The 25,320-nt window shown below is 37.4% G+C and overlaps 1 protein-coding gene across 1 annotated transcript; it reads right to left on the bottom strand.

The window, feature by feature from the left end:
• Window positions 1-8,676: 8,676 nt before the first annotated feature.
• Window positions 8,677-13,897, bottom strand: LOC145956785 (uncharacterized). The gene is made up of 2 exons (XM_083072470.1): window positions 10,566-13,897; window positions 8,677-8,842 (listed from the first exon to the last, which is right to left on the bottom strand). Exons 1-2 carry the CDS (start codon window positions 12,480-12,482, stop codon window positions 8,816-8,818), a joined length of 1,944 nt encoding a protein of 647 aa, XP_082928596.1. The 5' UTR covers window positions 12,483-13,897; the 3' UTR covers window positions 8,677-8,815.
• Window positions 13,898-25,320: the final 11,423 nt, after the last annotated feature.

The following is a 25,320-nucleotide window of genomic DNA, read 5'->3' as shown; positions in this document are numbered from 1 at the left end:
GGGGAGACTAATAACCAACACAGATGCACAACATAACAGGTAATTGGTTTACTGTTCATTGGTTCTCTCTAATTCTTCAACTGACTTACTTGCTACACCTGGGGAGACTAATAACCAACACAGATGCACAACATAACAGGTAATTGGTTTACTGTTCATTGGTTTTCTCTAATTCTTCAACTGACTTACCTGCTACACCTGGGGAGACTAATAACCAACACATATGCACAACATAACAGGTAATTGATTTACTGTTTATTGGTTCTCTCTAATTCTTCAAGTGACTTACTTGCTACACCTGGGGAGACTAATAACCAACACAGATGCACAACATAACATGTAATTGGTTTACTGTTCATTGGTTCTCTCTAATTCTTCAACTGACTTACTTGCTACACCTGGGGAGACTAATAACCAACACAGATGCACAACATAACATGTAATTGGTTTACTGTTCATTGGTTCTCTCTAATTCTTCAACTGACTTACTTCTTACACCTGGGGAGACTAATAACCAACACAGATGCACAACATAACATGTAATTGGTTTACTGTTCATTGGTTCTCTCTAACTCTTCAACTGACTTACTTGCTACACCTGGGGAGACTAATAACCAACACAGATGCACAACATAACAGGTAATTGGTTTACTGTTCATTGGTTCTCTCTAATTCTTCAAGTGACTTACTTGCTACACCTGGGGAGACTAATAACCAACACAGATGCACAACATAACAGGTAATTGGTTTACTGTTCATTGGTTCTCTCTAATTCTTCAACTGACTTACTTGCTACACCTGTGGAGACTAATAACCAACACAGATGCACAACATAACAGGTAATAGGTTTACTGTTCATTGGTTCTCTCTAATTCTTCAACTGACTTACTTGTTACACCTGGGGAGACTAATAACCAACACAGATGCACAACATAACAGGTAATTGGTTTACTGTTCATTGGTTGTCTCTAATTCTACAACTGACTTACTTACTACACCTGGGGAGACTAATAACCAACACAGATGCACAACATAACAGGTAATTGGTTTACTATTCATTGGTTCTCTCTAATTCTTCAAGTGACTTACTTGCTACACCTGGGGAGACTAATAACCAACACAGATGCACAACATAACATGTAATTGGTTTACTGTTCATTGGTTCTCTCTAATTCTACAACTGACTTACTTGCTACACCTGGGGAGACTAATAACCAACACAGATGCACAACATAACAGGTAATTGGTTTACTGTTCATTGGTTTTCTCTAATTCTTCAACTGACTTACTTGCTACACCTGGGGAGACTAATAACCAACACAGATGCACAACATAACAGGTAATTGGTTTACTGTTCATTGGTTCTCTCTAATTCTTCAATTGACTTACTTGCTACACCTGGGGAGACTAATAACCAACACAGATGCACAACATAACAGGTAATTGGTTTATTGTTCATTGGTTCTCTATAATTCTTCAACTGACTTACTTGCTACACCTGGGGAGACTAATAACCAACACAGATGCACAACATAACAGGTAATAGGTTTACTATTCATTGGTTTTCTCTAATTCTTCAACTGACTTACTTGCTACACCTGGGGAGACTAATAACCAACACAGATGCACAACATAACAGGTAATTGATTTACTGTTTATTGGTTCTCTCTAATTCTTCAAGTGACTTACTTGCTACACCTGGGGAGACTAATAACCAACACAGATGCACAACATAACATGTAATTGGTTTACTGTTCATTGGTTCTCTCTAATTCTTCAACTGACTTACTTGCTACACCTGGGGAGACTAATAACCAACACAGATGCACAACATAACATGTAATTGGTTTACTGTTCATTGGTTCTCTCTAATTCTTCAACTGACTTACTTGCTACACCTGGGGAGACTAATAACCAACACAGATGCACAACATAACATGTAATTGGTTTACTGTTCATTGGTTCTCTCTAATTCTTCAACTGACTTACTTGCTACACCTGTGGAGACTAATAACCAACACAGATGCACAACATAACATGTAATTGATTTACTGTTCATTGGTTCTCTCTAATTCTTCAACTGACTTACTTGCTACACCTGTGGAGACTAATAACCAACACAGATGCACAACATAACAGGTAATAGGTTTACTGTTCATTGTTCTCTCTAATTCTTCAACTGACTTACTTGTTACACCTGGGGAGACTAATAACCAACACAGATGCACAACATAACATGTAATTGGTTTACTGTTCATTGGTTTTCTCTAATTCTTCAACTGACTTACTTGCTACACCTGGGGAGACTAATAACCAACACAGATGCACAACATAAAAGGTAATTGATTTACTGTTCATTGGTTCTCTCTAATTCTTCAACTGACTTACTTGCTACACCTGTGGAGACTAATAACCAACACAGATGCACAACATAACAGGTAATAGGTTTACTGTTCATTGGTTCTCTCTAATTCTTCAACTAACTTACTTGTTACACTTGGGGAGACTAATAACCAACACAGATGCACAACATAACATGTAATTTGTTTACTGTTCATTGGTTCTCTCTAATTCTTCAACTGACTTACTTGCTACACCTGGGGAGACTAATAACCAACACAGATGCACAACATAACATGTAATTGGTTTACTGTTCATTGGTTCTCTCTAATTCTTCAACTGACTTACTTGCTACACCTGTGGAGACTAATAACCAACACAGATGCACAACATAACATGTAATTGATTTACTGTTCATTGGTTCTCTCTAATTCTTCAACTGACTTACTTGCTACACCTGTGGAGACTAATAACCAACACAGATGCACAACATAACAGGTAATAGGTTTACTGTTCATTGTTCTCTCTAATTCTTCAACTGACTTACTTGTTACACCTGGGGAGACTAATAACCAACACAGATGCACAACATAACATGTAATTGGTTTACTGTTCATTGGTTTTCTCTAATTCTTCAACTGACTTACTTGCTACACCTGGGGAGACTAATAACCAACACAGATGCACAACATAACAGGTAATTGATTTACTGTTCATTGGTTCTCTCTAATTCTTCAACTGACTTACTTGCTACACCTGTGGAGACTAATAACCAACACAGATGCACAACATAACAGGTAATAGGTTTACTGTTCATTGATGCACAACATAACATGTAATTGGTTTACTGTTCATTGGTTCTCTCTAATTCTTCAACTGACTTACTTGCTACACCTGGGGAGACTAATAACCAACACAGATGCACAACATAACAGGTAATTGGTTTACTGTTCATTGGTTCTCTCTAATTCTTCAACTGACTTACTTGCTACACTTGGGGAGACTAATAACCAACACAGATGCACAACATAACAGGTAATTGGTTTACTGTTCATTGGTTTTCTCTAATTCTACAACTGACTTACTTACTACACCTGGGGAGACTAATAACCAACACAGATGCACAACATAACAGGTAATTGGTTTACTGTTCATTGGTTCTCTCTAATTCTTCAACTGACTTACTTGCTACACTTGGGGAGACTAATAACCAACACAGATGCACAACATAACAGGTAATTGTTTTACTGTTCATTGGTTTTCTCTAATTCTTCAACTGACTTACTTGCTACACCTGGGGAGACTAATAACCAACACAGATGCACAACATAACAGGTAATTGGTTTACTGTTCATTGTTTCTCTCTAATTCTTCAACTGACTTACTTGCTACACCTGGGGAGACTAATAACCAACACAGATGCACAACATAACAGGTAATTGGTTTACTGTTCATTGGTTCTCTCTAATTCTTCAACTGACTTACTTGCTACACCTGGGGAGACTAATAACCAACACAGATGCACAACATAACAGGTAATTGGTTTACTGTTCATTGGTTTTCTCTAATTCTTCAACTGACTTACCTGCTACACCTGGGGAGACTAATAACCAACACATATGCACAACATAACAGGTAATTGATTTACTGTTTATTGGTTCTCTCTAATTCTTCAAGTGACTTACTTGCTACACCTGGGGAGACTAATAACCAACACAGATGCACAACATAACATGTAATTGGTTTACTGTTCATTGGTTCTCTCTAATTCTTCAACTGACTTACTTGCTACACCTGGGGAGACTAATAACCAACACAGATGCACAACATAACATGTAATTGGTTTACTGTTCATTGGTTCTCTCTAATTCTTCAACTGACTTACTTCTTACACCTGGGGAGACTAATAACCAACACAGATGCACAACATAACATGTAATTGGTTTACTGTTCATTGGTTCTCTCTAACTCTTCAACTGACTTACTTGCTACACCTGGGGAGACTAATAACCAACACAGATGCACAACATAACAGGTAATTGGTTTACTGTTCATTGGTTCTCTCTAATTCTTCAAGTGACTTACTTGCTACACCTGGGGAGACTAATAACCAACACAGATGCACAACATAACAGGTAATTGGTTTACTGTTCATTGGTTCTCTCTAATTCTTCAACTGACTTACTTGCTACACCTGTGGAGACTAATAACCAACACAGATGCACAACATAACAGGTAATAGGTTTACTGTTCATTGGTTCTCTCTAATTCTTCAACTGACTTACTTGTTACACCTGGGGAGACTAATAACCAACACAGATGCACAACATAACAGGTAATTGGTTTACTGTTCATTGGTTGTCTCTAATTCTACAACTGACTTACTTACTACACCTGGGGAGACTAATAACCAACACAGATGCACAACATAACAGGTAATTGGTTTACTATTCATTGGTTCTCTCTAATTCTTCAAGTGACTTACTTGCTACACCTGGGGAGACTAATAACCAACACAGATGCACAACATAACATGTAATTGGTTTACTGTTCATTGGTTCTCTCTAATTCTACAACTGACTTACTTGCTACACCTGGGGAGACTAATAACCAACACAGATGCACAACATAACAGGTAATTGGTTTACTGTTCATTGGTTTTCTCTAATTCTTCAACTGACTTACTTGCTACACCTGGGGAGACTAATAACCAACACAGATGCACAACATAACAGGTAATTGGTTTACTGTTCATTGGTTCTCTCTAATTCTTCAATTGACTTACTTGCTACACCTGGGGAGACTAATAACCAACACAGATGCACAACATAACAGGTAATTGGTTTATTGTTCATTGGTTCTCTATAATTCTTCAACTGACTTACTTGCTACACCTGGGGAGACTAATAACCAACACAGATGCACAACATAACAGGTAATAGGTTTACTATTCATTGGTTTTCTCTAATTCTTCAACTGACTTACTTGCTACACCTGGGGAGACTAATAACCAACACAGATGCACAACATAACAGGTAATTGATTTACTGTTTATTGGTTCTCTCTAATTCTTCAAGTGACTTACTTGCTACACCTGGGGAGACTAATAACCAACACAGATGCACAACATAACATGTAATTGGTTTACTGTTCATTGGTTCTCTCTAATTCTTCAACTGACTTACTTGCTACACCTGGGGAGACTAATAACCAACACAGATGCACAACATAACATGTAATTGGTTTACTGTTCATTGGTTCTCTCTAATTCTTCAACTGACTTACTTGCTACACCTGGGGAGACTAATAACCAACACAGATGCACAACATAACATGTAATTGGTTTACTGTTCATTGGTTCTCTCTAATTCTTCAACTGACTTACTTGCTACACCTGTGGAGACTAATAACCAACACAGATGCACAACATAACATGTAATTGATTTACTGTTCATTGGTTCTCTCTAATTCTTCAACTGACTTACTTGCTACACCTGTGGAGACTAATAACCAACACAGATGCACAACATAACAGGTAATAGGTTTACTGTTCATTGTTCTCTCTAATTCTTCAACTGACTTACTTGTTACACCTGGGGAGACTAATAACCAACACAGATGCACAACATAACATGTAATTGGTTTACTGTTCATTGGTTTTCTCTAATTCTTCAACTGACTTACTTGCTACACCTGGGGAGACTAATAACCAACACAGATGCACAACATAAAAGGTAATTGATTTACTGTTCATTGGTTCTCTCTAATTCTTCAACTGACTTACTTGCTACACCTGTGGAGACTAATAACCAACACAGATGCACAACATAACAGGTAATAGGTTTACTGTTCATTGGTTCTCTCTAATTCTTCAACTGACTTACTTGTTACACTTGGGGAGACTAATAACCAACACAGATGCACAACATAACATGTAATTTGTTTACTGTTCATTGGTTCTCTCTAATTCTTCAACTGACTTACTTGCTACACCTGGGGAGACTAATAACCAACACAGATGCACAACATAACATGTAATTGGTTTACTGTTCATTGGTTCTCTCTAATTCTTCAACTGACTTACTTGCTACACCTGTGGAGACTAATAACCAACACAGATGCACAACATAACATGTAATTGATTTACTGTTCATTGGTTCTCTCTAATTCTTCAACTGACTTACTTGCTACACCTGTGGAGACTAATAACCAACACAGATGCACAACATAACAGGTAATAGGTTTACTGTTCATTGTTCTCTCTAATTCTTCAACTGACTTACTTGTTACACCTGGGGAGACTAATAACCAACACAGATGCACAACATAACATGTAATTGGTTTACTGTTCATTGGTTTTCTCTAATTCTTCAACTGACTTACTTGCTACACCTGGGGAGACTAATAACCAACACAGATGCACAACATAACAGGTAATTGATTTACTGTTCATTGGTTCTCTCTAATTCTTCAACTGACTTACTTGCTACACCTGTGGAGACTAATAACCAACACAGATGCACAACATAACAGGTAATAGGTTTACTGTTCATTAGTTCTCTCTAATTCTTCAACTGACTTACTTGTTACACCTGGGGAGACTAATAACCAACACAGATGCACAACATAACATGTAATTGGTTTACTGTTCATTGGTTCTCTCTAATTGTTCAACTGACTTACTTGCTACACCTGGGGAGACTAATAACCAACACAGATGCACAACATAACATGTAATTGGTTTACTGTTCATTGGTTCTCTCTAATTCTTCAACTGACTTACTTCTTACACCTGGGGAGACTAATAACCAACACAGATGCACAACATAACATGTAATTGGTTTACTGTTCATTGGTTCTCTCTAACTCTTCAACTGACTTACTGGCTACACCTGGGGAGACTAATAACCAACACAGATGCACAACATAACAGGTAATTGGTTTACTGTTCATTGGTTCTCTCTAATTCTTCAAGTGACTTACTTGCTACACCTGGGGAGACTAATAACCAACACAGATGCACAACATAACAGGTAATTGGTTTACTATTCATTGGTTCTCTCTAATTCTTCAACTGACTTACTTGCTACACCTGTGGAGACTAATAACCAACACAGATGCACAACATAACAGGTAATAGGTTTACTGTTCCTTGGTTCTCTCTAATTCTTCAACTGACTTACTTGTTACACCTGGGGAGACTAATAACCAACACAGATGCACAACATAACAGGTAATTGGTTTACTGTTCATTGGTTGTCTCTAATTCTACAACTGACTTACTTACTACACCTGGTGATAGGATTCCTAATTTGCACAAGGAATGAAGAAGGATCTTTTGGGTTCAAAAATCTGGAACTTAATTTTCTGGAATTAGAATGCTAGAAATGAAGGTAAAAGGATACAGTAAAAAAAATGAATGAAGGAAGAATCACTCTTCCAAGGAAAAGGCTTCACACAAAGAATTGTGGTTTATCCTTTGATATGCCCAAACTCTTGAATCACTCAAGAACAATTAGAGAATTACTCTCAGTAATTAAAACTCAAATTCTGATCTGATTTTGTTCATCCCCATGGGCAGCTTATATAGCTTACAATCAACAACCTTCACTTACATTAGTGGACAAATAATGGACTCCACTAAGCCTGAATTATGACCACTAATGACAAAATATTATAAAAAAACACTTTAGTGGGCAATTATTGAACTTCCACTAAGCCTAACAATTATGACCACTAAAACATTAAATAAAACACATGCTAAATTCGTGCACCCCTCTGGTATGCCTCATGGCTGACTCATCCCAAAGGTTTTGGGCCTTATTTGATAAAAATAACTTGCTTAAAAAACTAGCCCAATAAGTGGTGCAGCCCAAAAAGAGTTGGCAGCCACTTTAACAAGAGTTTTAGGCCTTTATTTACTAATTACAATTACTAAGAACACCATAGAGTAATTAGGCTTCATAATCCTTGATACAATTCACCATCTTGGCCTTGTTTTCATCTTTAGGCATTTCTTCAAGAATAAGGGCCGTAACTTGTTGCAAAGCATCTTTGGCCTTTTTAGTCCTCGCCCTAGTCATTGGTCCTCCAAGTCCTTTGAGTGCTCCTAAATCCTTGCCCATGTCCTCATCATTCCCTCCCTCTTGAGAAGAATTTGTCCTCAAATCAAAGTCTCCATCTTCTACATCAAAGAGAGATAAATCAGAAACATTAAAAGTGGAACTAACATTGTACTCACCGGGCAATTCAATCTTGTAAGCATTGTCATTTATTCTTTCAAGTACTTGAAATGGACCATCCCCTCTTGGCAAAAGCTTTGATTTCCTTTGTTCCGGAAATCTTTCCTTTCTCATGTGTACCCAAACCCAATCACCAGGTTGAAACACAACTTTCTTTCGCCCTTTGTTAGCATGTTTTGCGTAGCTCTCATTTTTCTTCTCAATTTGAGCCTTCACACGTTCGTGTAACTTCTTCACATAGTCTGCTTTGGCCTGCCCTTCTTTATGTTTAAAAACAGAAATGTTAGGCATAGGCAATAAATCAAGAGGAGTCAATGGGTTAAAACCATACACAACCTCAAAAGGTGAACAATTTGTGGTGCTATGGACAGCCCTATTATATGCAAATTCAACATGAGGCAAACTTGCTTCCCAATATTTAATATTTTTTTTTAAAACAGTCCTAAGCAAGGTTCCCAAAGTTCTATTGACTACCTCAGTTTGTCCATCAGTTTGTGGGTGACAAGTTGTTGAAAATAATAATTTAGTACCTATCTTTCCCCACAAAGTCCTCCAAAAATGACTAAGGAATTTAGCATCCCTATCACTTACAATACTCCTTGGCACACCATGAAGTCTCACAACTTCTTTGAAAAACAAATCAGCCACATGACACGCATCATCTACCTTTTTGCAAGGTATGAAATGTGCCATTTTTGAGAACCTGTCAACAACCACAAAAATAGAATCTTTGCCATTCTTTGTTCTAGGCAGTCCTAACACAAAGTCCATAGATATGTCAATCCAAGGATATTCAGGAGTTGGCAAAGGAGTATACAATCCTTGCGGTAATGATTTAGATTTAGCCATTTTGCACACAACACAATGTTCACAAAATTTTTGCACATCACGTTTCATATGAGGCCAAAAGAAATGTTCTTGTAAAATTTCCAAAGTCTTTTTAATCCCAAAGTGCCCCATCAAACCACCACCATGTGATTCATTAACAAGCAATTCTCTAATGGAACATGCAGGCACACACAATTTGTTTTCTTTAAATAAAAACCCATTGTGCTTAAAATACCCATTTTGAGATAATTTCTCACATGCAGCATATATTTCACCAAAAGTTTCATCAGAAGCATACATTTCTTTCAAAGATTCAAATCCAAGCAATTTAGTTTCAAGAGTGGAAAGTAATGTATGTCTCCTTGATAAAGCATCAGCCACAATGTTCCCTTTGCCCCTTTTATGTTTTATGACATAGGGAAATTGTTCCAAAAACTCCACCCACTTAAAACCCACATGTTTCTTTACTACTTCATTAAGAGGTGCTGCCAAGGTGCTAAAGTCCTTAACAAACCTCCTATAAAAACTTGCCAAACCATGGAAACTTCTCACTTCACTCACGGATTTAGGTGTGGGCCATTCTTGGATGGCCTTAACCTTTTCCTCATCTACTTGTACTCCTTTAGAACTTACAACAAAACCAAGGAATACAACATGATCAGTACAAAACACACATTTTTCAAGATTGGCAAACAAATGTTCTTCCTTCAGCACATTCAAAACAGATTTCAAATGTTCCACATGCAATTCAAGAGAAGTGCTATAAACAAGAATATCATCAAAATATACTACAACAAATTTGCCAATAAATTCCCTCAAAACATGGTTCATCAATCTCATGAAAGTACTGGGTGCATTAGTTAAGCCAAAAGGCATAACCAACCACTCATACAAACCATATTTTGTTTTAAAAGCAGTTTTCCATTCATCACCCTCTCTAATTCTAATTTGATTATACCCACTTTTCAAATCAATTTTAGAGAAAAAACTTGCACCATGCAATTCATCAAGCAAATCATCAAGTCTAGGAATTGGGTGCCTATATTTTATGGTGATGTTATTTAGAGCCCTACAGTCAGAACACATTCTCCATGTACCATCTTTTTTAGGGACCAAAATTACTGGAACAGCACAAGGACTCATGCTATTTCTTACCCATCCTTTGGCCATGAGTTCATCCACTTGCTTTTGTATTTCTTGCGTTTCTTGTGGATTGCTTCTATAAGCTGGCTTATTGGGTAAAGAAGCTCCTGGAATGAGATCAATTTGGTGTTCAATTCCCCTCAAAGGTGGTAGTCCACTTGGTATGCTTGATGGAAAAACATCACGAAATTCCTGCAAAAGAGATTTAACACTAGAAGGTATTTCCAATTCATCAAAAGTGTTAGTGTTTAAAATCTGATTTTTGCAATACATTAGATAAAGGGGCTGTTTAGCAAGGAACAACCTCTTCACCTCACTCTTTGTTGCCAAAAGACTCTCTCTTCTCTCAAGTGTTTCACTCCTTTTCTTTTTTTTAAATTTTTGTTCACTCTTTTTCTCAAGATCACTTTCTTTTCTCTCCAAAGAAATCTTTTCTCTCATCCTCAATTGATCCTCACACACCTCTTTAGGACTCAAAGGCTTGAGGACAATCTTTTTATTTTGGTGCACAAAAGAAATCTTATTGGAATAGCCATCATGGATGGCTTTAGTGTCAAATTGCCAAGGCCTTCCTAAAAGTATGTGGCTGGCCTCCATTGGAACTACATCACATAGCACCTTATCTTTGTATTTTCCAATGGAAATCTCCACTTCTACTTGCTGCCTCACTTGCACCTCTCCATCCTCACTAAGCCACTGAAGTTTATATGGTCTAGGATGTGGTTTAGTGTCTAAATTTAGCTTTGACACTAATCTAGCACTAGCCACATTAGCGCAACTCCCTCCATCAATAATCACCATGCAAACCTTTCCATTGATGGAACACCTTGTGTAGAAAATATTCTCCCTTTGGCTTATTTCTAAAGGACTCATTTGACTACCCATCATTCTCCTTATCATCAATAAATCTCCCTCAAGGGCCTCCTCCTCCTCCTCAATGTCACCTTCCTCTTCTTCACTAACATCAGATTGGCTAGTGTAATCCCCATTCTCCTTGAGAACCATGGTCCTTTTGGTAGGACACTCATAGGCATAATGACCCATGCCTTGACACTTAAAACATTTTATGTCTTTACTCTTCTTTTGAGGCTGTTCTAAGGTCTTAGAGGATGATTTTACATGAGAAGCAGATGCTGGATTGCTTGAAGTGGCAGTCACCTCCTTCTTATTTTTGTCCTTCCAACTAAAGGAATTATAATTAGAAGAACTCTTCTTGGTCACACTTTTTCTTTTGAGTTGTTGTTCCACTTGAATGGATTTGTGCAGCAAATCTTCTATATCAACAAATTCCTGCAATTCAACAACATCACGAATATCATTATTCAAACCATTAATAAAACGAGCCATGGTTAGTTCCGGATCTTCTTCAACATTGGCTTGCATCATGAGCAAGTCCAATTCTTTGTAATACTCTTCAACTCCCTTGGTGCCTTGTGACAATTTTTGAAGTTTAAATTTCACATCTCTAGCATAGCTAGCTGGCACATAACGTTTCCTCATGAGCTTTTTCATTTCAGCCCAAGTCTCCACCAAAGGCTCTTCATTTCTCAACCTTTCTCTTTTCAACTTATTCCACCACACAAGGGCATAGTCTGAGAACTCAGCTGCTGCAAGTTTCACCTTTTGCTCTTCATCATAATTGTTACAAGTGAAAATATGTTCTATTTTGAGTTCCCATTCCACATAGGCTTCCGGATCACTCTTCCCCTTAAATGGAGGAACATTAAGTTTAATACCTTCAATTCTGTTTTGCCTAGGAGCACCACCAATTCTTCCTCTCCTTTCTTCTTCATGATGTTCATAATTCTCTAATCGTTCAATTCTTCCATACAACTCCTCATTGTTTTCTCTCAATAATCTTTGCATTTGAGCATTAATAGCGTCGAACAAGAGTCTTTGTGTTCCATCCAAATGATCTCCATCTGCCATCTTCAAAAAAAAACAAGAGTACTAACAAACACAAAGAAAATAGGACCTCACCACTCTTCTCACGTGTTTACACTCGTAAAAAGATCACTCTTTTTTTTTTTTAAAAAAAGCAATTCAAAAATAGACAACACAAAGAACAAACCACAAATTTGATATTTTGTGTTAAAAGCAAGGTTCAGGGTAGGCTTAAAAAAAAAAAAGAAAGGAATACAAAACAGTCACCTAAAATTCAAAAAGAAAACAAGGAAACTTAGGAATCAAAAACTGGAATTTTAGATAAGTTAGTAACACCCTTCAACCCAACCGAAATATTACCTTAAATTTTGAGTCTTAAGTGTTCTAAACGCATGAACCATTCAGCCACAACTTTTTTTTTTTTTTATTATATATTCACGAATTTTTTTTTTTTTAATACTATTCAGGCCTAATTTTTGCAATGGTTCAGAAATAAAGAAAGAACACTAAGGTAATATCAATGGTAATGAGAAATAATAAGGAAAGATGTTACCCAAAGAAATTCCAGCAAATGATGTGGATGACCCAAAAAAACCGGAGCTCTTGATACCAAATGATAGGATTCCTAATTTGCACAAGGAATGAAGAAGGATCTTTTGGGTTCAAAAATCTGGAACTTAATTTTCTGGAATTAGAATGCTAGAAATGAAGGTAAAAGGATACAGTAAAAAAAATGAATGAAGGAAGAATCACTCTTCCAAGGAAAAGGCTTCACACAAAGAATTGTGGTTTATCCTTTGATATGCCCAAACTCTTGAATCACTCAAGAACAATTAGAGAATTACTCTCAGTAATTAAAACTCAAATTCTGATCTGATTTTGTTCATCCCCATGGGCAGCTTATATAGCTTACAATCAACAACCTTCACTTACATTAGTGGACAAATAATGGACTCCACTAAGCCTGAATTATGACCACTAATGACAAAATATTATAAAAAAACACTTTAGTGGGCAATTATTGAACTTCCACTAAGCCTAACAATTATGACCACTAAAACATTAAATAAAACACATGCTAAATTCGTGCACCCCTCTGGTATGCCTCATGGCTGACTCATCCCAAAGGTTTTGGGCCTTATTTGATAAAAATAACTTGCTTAAAAAACTAGCCCAATAAGTGGTGCAGCCCAAAAAGAGTTGGCAGCCACTTTAACAAGAGTTTTAGGCCTTTATTTACTAATTACAATTACTAAGAACACCATAGAGTAATTAGGCTTCATAATCCTTGATACAATTCACCATCTTGGCCTTGTTTTCATCTTTAGGCATTTCTTCAAGAATAAGGGCCGTAACTTGTTGCAAAGCATCTTTGGCCTTTTTAGTCCTCGCCCTAGTCATTGGTCCTCCAAGTCCTTTGAGTGCTCCTAAATCCTTGCCCATGTCCTCATCACCTGGGGAGACTAATAACCAACACAGATGCACAACATAACAGGTAATTGGTTTACTGTTCATTGGTTCTCTCTAATTCTTCAAGTGACTTCCTTGCTACACCTGGGGAGACTAATAACCAACACAGATGCACAACATAACATGTAATTGGTTTACTGTTCATTGGTTCTCTCTAATTCTACAACTGACTTACTTGCTACACCTGGGGAGACTAATAACCAACATAGATGCACAACATAACAGGTAATTGGTTTACTGTTCATTGGTTCTCTCTAATTCTTCAAGTGACTTACTTGCTACACCTGGGGAGACTAATAACCAACACAGATGCACAACATAACATGTAATTGGTTTACTGTTCATTGGTTCTCTCTAACTCTTCAACTGACTTACTTGCTACACCTGGGGAGACTAATAACCAACACAGATGCACAACATAACAGGTAATTGGTTTACTGTTCATTGGTTCTCTCTAATTCTTCAAGTGACTTACTTGCTACACCTGGGGAGACTAATAACCAACACAGATGCACAACATAACAGGTAATTGGTTTACTGTTCATTGGTTTTCTCTAATTCTTCAACTGACTTACTTGCTACACCTGGGGAGACTAATAACCAACACAGATGCACAACATAACAGGTAATTGGTTTACTGTTCATTGGTTCTCTCTAATTCTTCAAGTGACTTACTTGCTACACCTGGGGAGACTAATAACCAACACAGATGCACAACATAACAGGTAATTGGTTTACTGTTCATTGGTTCTCTCTAATTCTTCAAGTGACTTACTTGCTACACCTGGGGAGACTAATAACCAACACAGATGCACAACATAACATGTAATTGGTTTACTGTTCATTGGTTCTCTCTAACTCTTCAACTGACTTACTTGCTACACCTGGGGAGACTAATAACCAACACAGATGCACAACATAACAGGTAATTGGTTTACTGTTCATTGGTTCTCTCTAATTCTTCAAGTGACTTACTTGCTACACCTGGGGAGACTAATAACCAACACAGATGCACAACATAACAGGTAATTGGTTTACTGTTCATTGGTTTTCTCTAATTCTTCAACTGACTTACTTGCTACACCTAGGGAGACTAATAACCAACACAGATGCACAACATAACAGGTAATTGGTTTACTGTTCATTAGTTCTCTCTAATTCTTCAATTGACTTACTTGCTACACCTGGGGAGACTAATAACCAACACAGATGCACAACATAACAGGTAATTGGTTTACTGTTCATTGGTTGTCTCTAATTCTACAACTGACTTACTTACTACACCTGGGGAGACTAATAACCAACACAGATGCACAACATAACAGGTAATTGGTTTACTATTCATTGGTTCTCTCTAATTCTTCAAGTGACTTACTTGCTACACCTGGGGAGACTAATAACCAACACAGATGCACAACATAACATGTAATTGGTTTACTGTTCATTGGTTCTCTCTAATTCTACAACTGACTTACTTGCTACACCTGGGGAGACTAATAACCAACACAGATGCACAACATAACAGGTAATTGGTTTACTGTTCATTGGTTTTCTCTAATTCTTCAACTGACTTACTTGCTACACCTGGGGAGACTAATAACCAACACAGATGCACAACATAACAGGTAATTGGTTTACTGTTCATTGGTTCTCTCTAATTCTTCAATTGACTTACTTGCTACACCTGGGGAGACTAATAACCAACACAGATGCACAACATAACAGGTAATTGGTTTACTGTTCATTGGTTCTCTATAATTCTTCAACTGACTTACTTGCTACACCTGGGGAGACTAATAACCAACACAGATGCACAACATAACAGGTAATTGGTTTACTGTTCATTGGTTCTCTCTAATTCTTCAACTGACTTACTTCTTACACCTGGGGAGACTAATAACCAACACAGATGCACAACATAACATGTAATTGGTTTACTGTTCATTGGTTCTCTCTAACTCTTCAACTGACTTACTTGCTACACCTGGGGAGACTAATAACCAACACAGATGCACAACATAACAGGTAATTGGTTTACTGTTCATTGGTTCTCTCTAATTCTTCAAGTGACTTACTTGCTACACCTGGTGAGACTAATAACCAACACAGATGCACAACATAACAGGTAATTGGTTTACTGTTCATTGGTTCTCTCTAATTCTTCAACTGACTTACTTGCTACACCTGTGGAGACTAATAACCAACACAGATGCACAACATAACAGGTAATAGGTTTACTGTTCATTGGTTCTCTCTAATTCTTCAACTGACTTACTTGTTACACCTGGGGAGACTAATAACCAACACAGATGCACAACATAACAGGTAATAGGTTTACTGTTCATTGGTTCTCTCTAATTCTTCAACTGACTTACTTGTTACACCTGGGGAGACTAATAACCAACACAGATGCACAACATAACATGTAATTGGTTTACTGTTCATTGGTTCTCTCTAATTCTTCAACTGACTTACTTGCTACACCTGGGGAGACTAATAACCAACACAGATGCACAACATAACATGTAATTGGTTTACTGTTCATTGGTTCTCTCTAATTCTTCAACTGACTTACTTGCTACACCTGTGGAGACTAATAACCAACACAGATGCACAACATAACATGTAATTGATTTACTGTTCATTGGTTCTCTCTAATTCTTCAACTGACTTACTTGCTACACCTGTGGAGACTAATAACCAACACAGATGCACAACATAACAGGTAATAGGTTTACTGTTCATTGTTCTCTCTAATTCTTCAACTGACTTACTTGTTACACCTGGGGAGACTAATAACCAACACAGATGCACAACATAACATGTAATTGGTTTACTGTTCATTGGTTTTCTCTAATTCTTCAACTGACTTACTTGCTACACCTGGGGAGACTAATAACTAACACAGATGCACAACATAACAGGTAATTGATTTACTGTTCATTGGTTCTCTCTAATTCTTCAACTGACTTACTTGCTACACCTGTGGAGACTATTAACCAACACAGATGCACAACATAACAGGTAATAGGTTTACTGTTCATTGGTTCTCTCTAATTCTTCAACTGACTTACTTGTTACACCTGGGGAGACTAATAACCAACACAGATGCACAACATAACATGTAATTGGTTTACTGTTCATTGGTTTTCTCTAATTCTTCAACTGACTTACTTGCTACACCTGGGGAGACTAATAACCAACACAGATGCACAACATAACAGGTAATTGGTTCACTGTTCATTGGTTCTCTCTAATTCTTCAATTGACTTACTTGCTACACCTGGGGAGACTAATAACCAACACAGATGCACAACATAACAGGTAATTGGTTTACTGTTCATTGGTTCTCTATAATTCTTCAACTGACTTACTTGCTACACCTGGGGAGACTAATAACCAACACAGATGCACAACATAACAGGTAATTGGTTTACTGTTCATTGGTTCTCTCTAATTCTTCAACTGACTTACTTCTTACACCTGGGGAGACTAATAACCAACACAGATGCACAACATAACATGTAATTGGTTTACTGTTCATTGGTTCTCTCTAACTCTTCAACTGACTTACTTGCTACACCTGGGGAGACTAATAACCAACACAGATGCACAACATAACAGGTAATTGGTTTACAGTTCATTGGTTCTCTCTAATTCTTCAAGTGACTTACTTGCTACACCTGGTGAGACTAATAACCAACACAGATGCACAACATAACAGGTAATTGGTTTACTGTTCATTGGTTCTCTCTAATTCTTCAACTGACTTACTTGCTACACCTGTGGAGACTAATAACCAACACAGATGCACAACATAATAGGTAATAGGTTTACTGTTCATTGGTTCTCTCTAATTCTTCAACTGACTTACTTGTTACACCTGGGGAGACTAATAACCAACACAGATGCACAACATAACAGGTAATAGGTTTACTGTTCATTGGTTCTCTCTAATTCTTCAACTGACTTACTTGTTACACCTGGGGAGACTAATAACCAACACAGATGCACAACATAACATGTAATTGGTTTACTGTTCATTGGTTCTCTCTAATTCTTCAACTGACTTACTTGCTACACCTGGGGAGACTAATAACCAACACAGATGCACAACATAACATGTAATTGGTTTACTGTTCATTGGTTCTCTCTAATTCTTCAACTGACTTACTTGCTACACCTGTGGAGACTAATAACCAACACAGATGCACAACATAACATGTAATTGATTTACTGTTCATTGGTTCTCTCTAATTCTTCAACTGACTTACTTGCTACACCTGTGGAGACTAATAACCAACACAGATGCACAACATAACAGGTAATAGGTTTACTGTTCATTGTTCTCTCTAATTCTTCAACTGACTTACTTGTTACACCTGGGGAGACTAATAACCAACACAGATGCACAACATAACATGTAATTGGTTTACTGTTCATTGGTTTTCTCTAATTCTTCAACTGACTTACTTGCTACACCTGGGGAGACTAATAACTAACACAGATGCACAACATTACAGGTAATTGATTTACTGTTCATTGGTTCTCTCTAATTCTTCAACTGACTTACTTGCTACACCTGTGGAGACTATTAACCAACACAGATGCACAACATAACAGGTAATAGGTTTACTGTTCATTGGTTCTCTCTAATTCTTCAACTGACTTACTTGCTACACCTGGGGAGACTAATAACCAACACAGATGCACAACATAACAGGTAATTGGTTTACTGTTCATTGGTTCTCTCTAATTCTTCAACTGACTTACTTCTTACACCTGGGGAGACTAATAACCAACACAGATGCACAACATAACATGTAATTGGTTTACTGTTCATTGGTTATCTCTAATTCTTCAACTGACTTACTTCTTACACCTGGGGAGACTAATAACCAACACAGATGCACAACATAACATGTAATTGGTTTACTGTTCATTGGTTCTCTCTAATTCTACAACTAACTTACTTGCTACACCTGGGGAGACTAATACCCAACACAGATGCACAACATAACAGGTAATTGATTTACTGTTCATTGGTTCTCTCTAATTCTTCAACTGACTTACTTGCTACACCTGTGGAGACTAATAACCAACACAGATGCACAACATAACAGGTAATAGGTTTACTGTTCATTGGTTCTCTCTAATTCTTCAACTGACTTACTTGTTACACCTGGGGAGACTAATAACCAACACAGATGCACAACATAACATGTAATTGGTTTACTGTTCATTGGTTCTCTCTAATTCTTCAACTGACTTACTTGCTACACCTGGGGAGACTAATAACCAACACAGATGCACAACATAACATGTAATTGGTTTACTGTTCATTGGTTCTCTCTAATTCTTCAACTGACTTACTTCTTACACCTGGGGAGACTAATAACCAACACAGATGCACAACATAACATGTAATTGGTTTACTGTTCATTGGTTCTCTCTAACTCTTCAACTGACTTACTTGCTACACCTGGGGAGACTAATAACCAACACAGATGCACAACATAACAGGTAATTGGTTTACTGTTCATTGGTTCTCTCTAACTCTTCAAGTGACTTACTTGCTACACCTGGGGAGACTAATAACCAACACAGATGCACAACATAACAGGTAATTGGTTTACTGTTCATTGGTTCTCTCTAATTCTTCAACTGACTTACTTGCTACACCTGTGGAGACTAATAACCAACACAGATGCACAACATAACAGGTAATAGGTTTACTGTTCCTTGGTTCTCTCTAATTCTTCAACTGACTTACTTGTTACACCTGGGGAGACTAATAACCAACACAGATGCACAACATAACAGGTAATTGGTTTACTGTTCATTGGTTGTCTCTAATTCTACAACTGACTTACTTACTACACCTGGGGAGACTAATAACCAACACAGATGCACAACATAACAGGTAATTGGTTTACTGTTCATTGGTTCTCTCTAATTCTTCAACTGACTTACTTGTTACACCTGGGGAGACTAATAACCAACACAGATGCACAACATAACATGTAATTGGTTTACTGTTCATTGGTTCTCTCTAATTCTTCAACTGACTTACTTGCTACACCTGGGGAGACTAATAACCAACACAGATGCACAACATAACATGTAATTGGTTTACTGTTCATTGGTTCTCTCTAATTCTTCAACTGACTTACTTGCTACACCTGTGGAGACTAATAACCAACACAGATGCACAACATAACAGGTAATAGGTTTACTGTTCATTGGTTCTCTCTAATTCTTCAACTGACTTACTTGTTACACCTGGGGAGACTAATAACCAACACAGATGCACAACATAACAGGTAATAGGTTTACTGTTCATTGGTTCTCTCTAATTCTTCAACTGACTTACTTGTTACACCTGGGGAGACTAATAACCAACACAGATGCACAACATAACATGTAATTGGTTTACTGTTCATTGGTTCTCTCTAATTCTTCAACTGACTTACTTGCTACACCTGGGGAGACTAATAACCAACACAGATGCACAACATAACATGTAATTGGTTTACTGTTCATTGGTTCTCTCTAATTCTTCAACTGACTTACTTGCTACACCTGTGGAGACTAATAACCAACACAGATGCACAACATAACATGTAATTGATTTACTGTTCATTGGTTCTCTCTAATTCTTCAACTGACTTACTTGCTACACCTGTGGAGACTAATAACCAACACAGATGCACAACATAACGGGTAATAGGTTTACTGTTCATTGTTCTCTCTAATTCTTCAACTGACTTACTTGTTACACCTGGGGAGACTAATAACCAACACAGATGCACAACATAACATGTAATTGGTTTACTGTTCATTGGTTTTCTCTAATTCTTCAACTGACTTACTTGCTACACCTGGGGAGACTAATAACTAACACAGATGCACAACATAACAGGTAATTGATTTACTGTTCATTGGTTCTCTCTAATTCTTCAACTGACTTACTTGCTACACCTGTGGAGACTATTAACCAACACAGATGCACAACATAACAGGTAATAGGTTTACTGTTCATTGGTTCTCTCTAATTCTTCAACTGACTTACTTGCTACACCTGGGGAGACTAATAACCAACACAGATGCACAACATAACAGGTAATTGGTTTACTGTTCATTGGTTCTCTCTAATTCTTCAACTGACTTACTTCTTACACCTGGGGAGACTAATAACCAACACAGATGCACAACATAACATGTAATTGGTTTACTGTTCATTGGTTATCTCTAATTCTTCAACTGACTTACTTCTTACACCTGGGGAGACTAATAACCAACACAGATGCACAACATAACATGTAATTGGTTTACTGTTCATTGGTTCTCTCTAATTCTACAACTAACTTACTTGCTACACCTGGGGAGACTAATACCCAACACAGATGCACAACATAACAGGTAATTGATTTACTGTTCATTGGTTCTCTCTAATTCTTCAACTGACTTACTTGCTACACCTGTGGAGACTAATAACCAACACAGATGCACAACATAACAGGTAATAGGTTTACTGTTCATTGGTTCTCTCTAATTCTTCAACTGACTTACTTGTTACACCTGGGGAGACTAATAACCAACACAGATGCACAACATAACATGTAATTGGTTTACTGTTCATTGGTTCTCTCTAATTCTTCAACTGACTTACTTGCTACACCTGGGGAGACTAATAACCAACACAGATGCACAACATAACATGTAATTGGTTTACTGTTCATTGGTTCTCTCTAATTCTTCAACTGACTTACTTCTTACACCTGGGGAGACTAATAACCAACACAGATGCACAACATAACATGTAATTGGTTTACTGTTCATTGGTTCTCTCTAACTCTTCAACTGACTTACTTGCTACACCTGGGGAGACTAATAACCAACACAGATGCACAACATAACAGGTAATTGGTTTACTGTTCATTGGTTCTCTCTAACTCTTCAAGTGACTTACTTGCTACACCTGGGGAGACTAATAACCAACACAGATGCACAACATAACAGGTAATTGGTTTACTGTTCATTGGTTCTCTCTAATTCTTCAACTGACTTACTTGCTACACCTGTGGAGACTAATAACCAACACAGATGCACAACATAACAGGTAATAGGTTTACTGTTCCTTGGTTCTCTCTAATTCTTCAACTGACTTACTTGTTACACCTGGGGAGACTAATAACCAACACAGATGCACAACATAACAGGTAATTGGTTTACTGTTCATTGGTTGTCTCTAATTCTACAACTGACTTACTTACTACACCTGGGGAGACTAATAACCAACACAGATGCACAACATAACAGGTAATTGGTTTACTGTTCATTGGTTCTCTCTAATTCTTCAAGTGACTTACTTGCTACACCTGGGGAGACTAATAACCAACACAGATGCACAACATAACATGTAATTGGTTTACTGTTCATTGGTTATCTCTAATTCTTCAACTGACTTACTTCTTACACCTGGGGAGACTAATAACCAACACAGATGCACAACATAACATGTAATTGGTTTACTGTTCATTGGTTCTCTCTAATTCTACAACTAACTTACTTGCTACACCTGGGGAGACTAATACCCAACACAGATGCACAACATAACAGGTAATTGATTTACTGTTCATTGGTTCTCTCTAATTCTTCAACTGACTTACTTGCTACACCTGTGGAGACTAATAACCAACACAGATGCACAACATAACAGGTAATAGGTTTACTGTTCATTGGTTCTCTCTAATTCTTCAACTGACTTACTTGTTACACCTGGGGAGACTAATAACCAACACAGATGCACAACATAACATGTAATTGGTTTACTGTTCATTGGTTCTCTCTAATTCTTCAACTGACTTACTTGCTACACCTGGGGAGACTAATAACCAACACAGATGCACAACATAACATGTAATTGGTTTACTGTTCATTGGTTCTCTCTAATTCTTCAACTGACTTACTTCTTACACCTGGGGAGACTAATAACCAACACAGATGCACAACATAACATGTAATTGGTTTACTGTTCATTGGTTCTCTCTAACTCTTCAACTGACTTACTTGCTACACCTGGGGAGACTAATAACCAACACAGATGCACAACATAACAGGTAATTGGTTTACTGTTCATTGGTTCTCTCTAACTCTTCAAGTGACTTACTTGCTACACCTGGGGAGACTAATAACCAACACAGATGCACAACATAACAGGTAATTGGTTTACTGTTCATTGGTTCTCTCTAATTCTTCAACTGACTTACTTGCTACACCTGTGGAGACTAATAACCAACACAGATGCACAACATAACAGGTAATAGGTTTACTGTTCCTTGGTTCTCTCTAATTCTTCAACTGACTTACTTGTTACACCTGGGGAGACTAATAACCAACACAGATGCACAACATAACAGGTAATTGGTTTACTGTTCATTGGTTGTCTCTAATTCTACAACTGACTTACTTACTACACCTGGGGAGACTAATAACCAACACAGATGCACAACATAACAGGTAATTGGTTTACTGTTCATTGGTTCTCTCTAATTCTTCAACTGACTTACTTGTTACACCTGGGGAGACTAATAACCAACACAGATGCACAACATAACATGTAATTGGTTTACTGTTCATTGGTTCTCTCTAATTCTTCAACTGACTTACTTGCTACACCTGGGGAGACTAATAACCAACACAGATGCACAACATAACATGTAATTGGTTTACTGTTCATTGGTTCTCTCTAATTCTTCAACTGACTTACTTGCTACACCTGTGGAGACTAATAACCAACACAGATGCACAACATAACAGGTAATAGGTTTACTGTTCATTGGTTCTCTCTAATTCTTCAACTGACTTACTTGTTACACCTGGGGAGACTAATAACCAACACAGATGCACAACATAACAGGTAATAGGTTTACTGTTCATTGGTTCTCTCTAATTCTTCAACTGACTTACTTGTTACACCTGGGGAGACTAATAACCAACACAGATGCACAACATAACATGTAATTGGTTTACTGTTCATTGGTTCTCTCTAATTCTTCAACTGACTTACTTGCTACACCTGGGGAGACTAATAACCAACACAGATGCACAACATAACATGTAATTGGTTTACTGTTCATTGGTTCTCTCTAATTCTTCAACTGACTTACTTGCTACACCTGTGGAGACTAATAACCAACACAGATGCACAACATAACATGTAATTGATTTACTGTTCATTGGTTCTCTCTAATTCTTCAACTGACTTACTTGCTACACCTGTGGAGACTAATAACCAACACAGATGCACAACATAACGGGTAATAGGTTTACTGTTCATTGTTCTCTCTAATTCTTCAACTGACTTACTTGTTACACCTGGGGAGACTAATAACCAACACAGATGCACAACATAACATGTAATTGGTTTACTGTTCATTGGTTTTCTCTAATTCTTCAACTGACTTACTTGCTACACCTGGGGAGACTAATAACTAACACAGATGCACAACATAACAGGTAATTGATTTACTGTTCATTGGTTCTCTCTAATTCTTCAACTGACTTACTTGCTACACCTGTGGAGACTATTAACCAACACAGATGCACAACATAACAGGTAATAGGTTTACTGTTCATTGGTTCTCTCTAATTCTTCAACTGACTTACTTGCTACACCTGGGGAGACTAATAACCAACACAGATGCACAACATAACAGGTAATTGGTTTACTGTTCATTGGTTCTCTCTAATTCTTCAACTGACTTACTTCTTACACCTGGGGAGACTAATAACCAACACAGATGCACAACATAACATGTAATTGGTTTACTGTTCATTGGTTATCTCTAATTCTTCAACTGACTTACTTCTTACACCTGGGGAGACTAATAACCAACACAGATGCACAACATAACATGTAATTGGTTTACTGTTCATTGGTTCTCTCTAATTCTACAACTAACTTACTTGCTACACCTGGGGAGACTAATACCCAACACAGATGCACAACATAACAGGTAATTGATTTACTGTTCATTGGTTCTCTCTAATTCTTCAACTGACTTACTTGCTACACCTGTGGAGACTAATAACCAACACAGATGCACAACATAACAGGTAATAGGTTTACTGTTCATTGGTTCTCTCTAATTCTTCAACTGACTTACTTGTTACACCTGGGGAGACTAATAACCAACACAGATGCACAACATAACATGTAATTGGTTTACTGTTCATTGGTTCTCTCTAATTCTTCAACTGACTTACTTGCTACACCTGGGGAGACTAATAACCAACACAGATGCACAACATAACATGTAATTGGTTTACTGTTCATTGGTTCTCTCTAATTCTTCAACTGACTTACTTCTTACACCTGGGGAGACTAATAACCAACACAGATGCACAA

This window comes from Cajanus cajan, chromosome 4, assembly GCF_000230855.2.
Source record: "Cajanus cajan strain Asha chromosome 4, NIPB_CcT2T_4, whole genome shotgun sequence".
In the NCBI taxonomy this organism is placed as follows: Eukaryota; Viridiplantae; Streptophyta; class Magnoliopsida; order Fabales; family Fabaceae; genus Cajanus; species Cajanus cajan.
Note: the sequence above shows the minus strand (reverse complement) of the source record. Positions and strands in the feature narration are given on the sequence as shown.

Bases quoted from the DNA above. Each gene is read 5' to 3' on its own strand.
- LOC145956785 (XM_083072470.1), bottom strand. From the start codon at position 12,482: ATGGCAGATGGAGATCATTTGGATGGAACACAAAGACTCTTGTTCGAC. The intron at 8,843-10,565 runs GTAAGAAATAGC...TTAAACATAAAG, and splicing joins AACTCATGGCCAAAGGATGG to AAGGGCAGGCCAAAGCAGAC.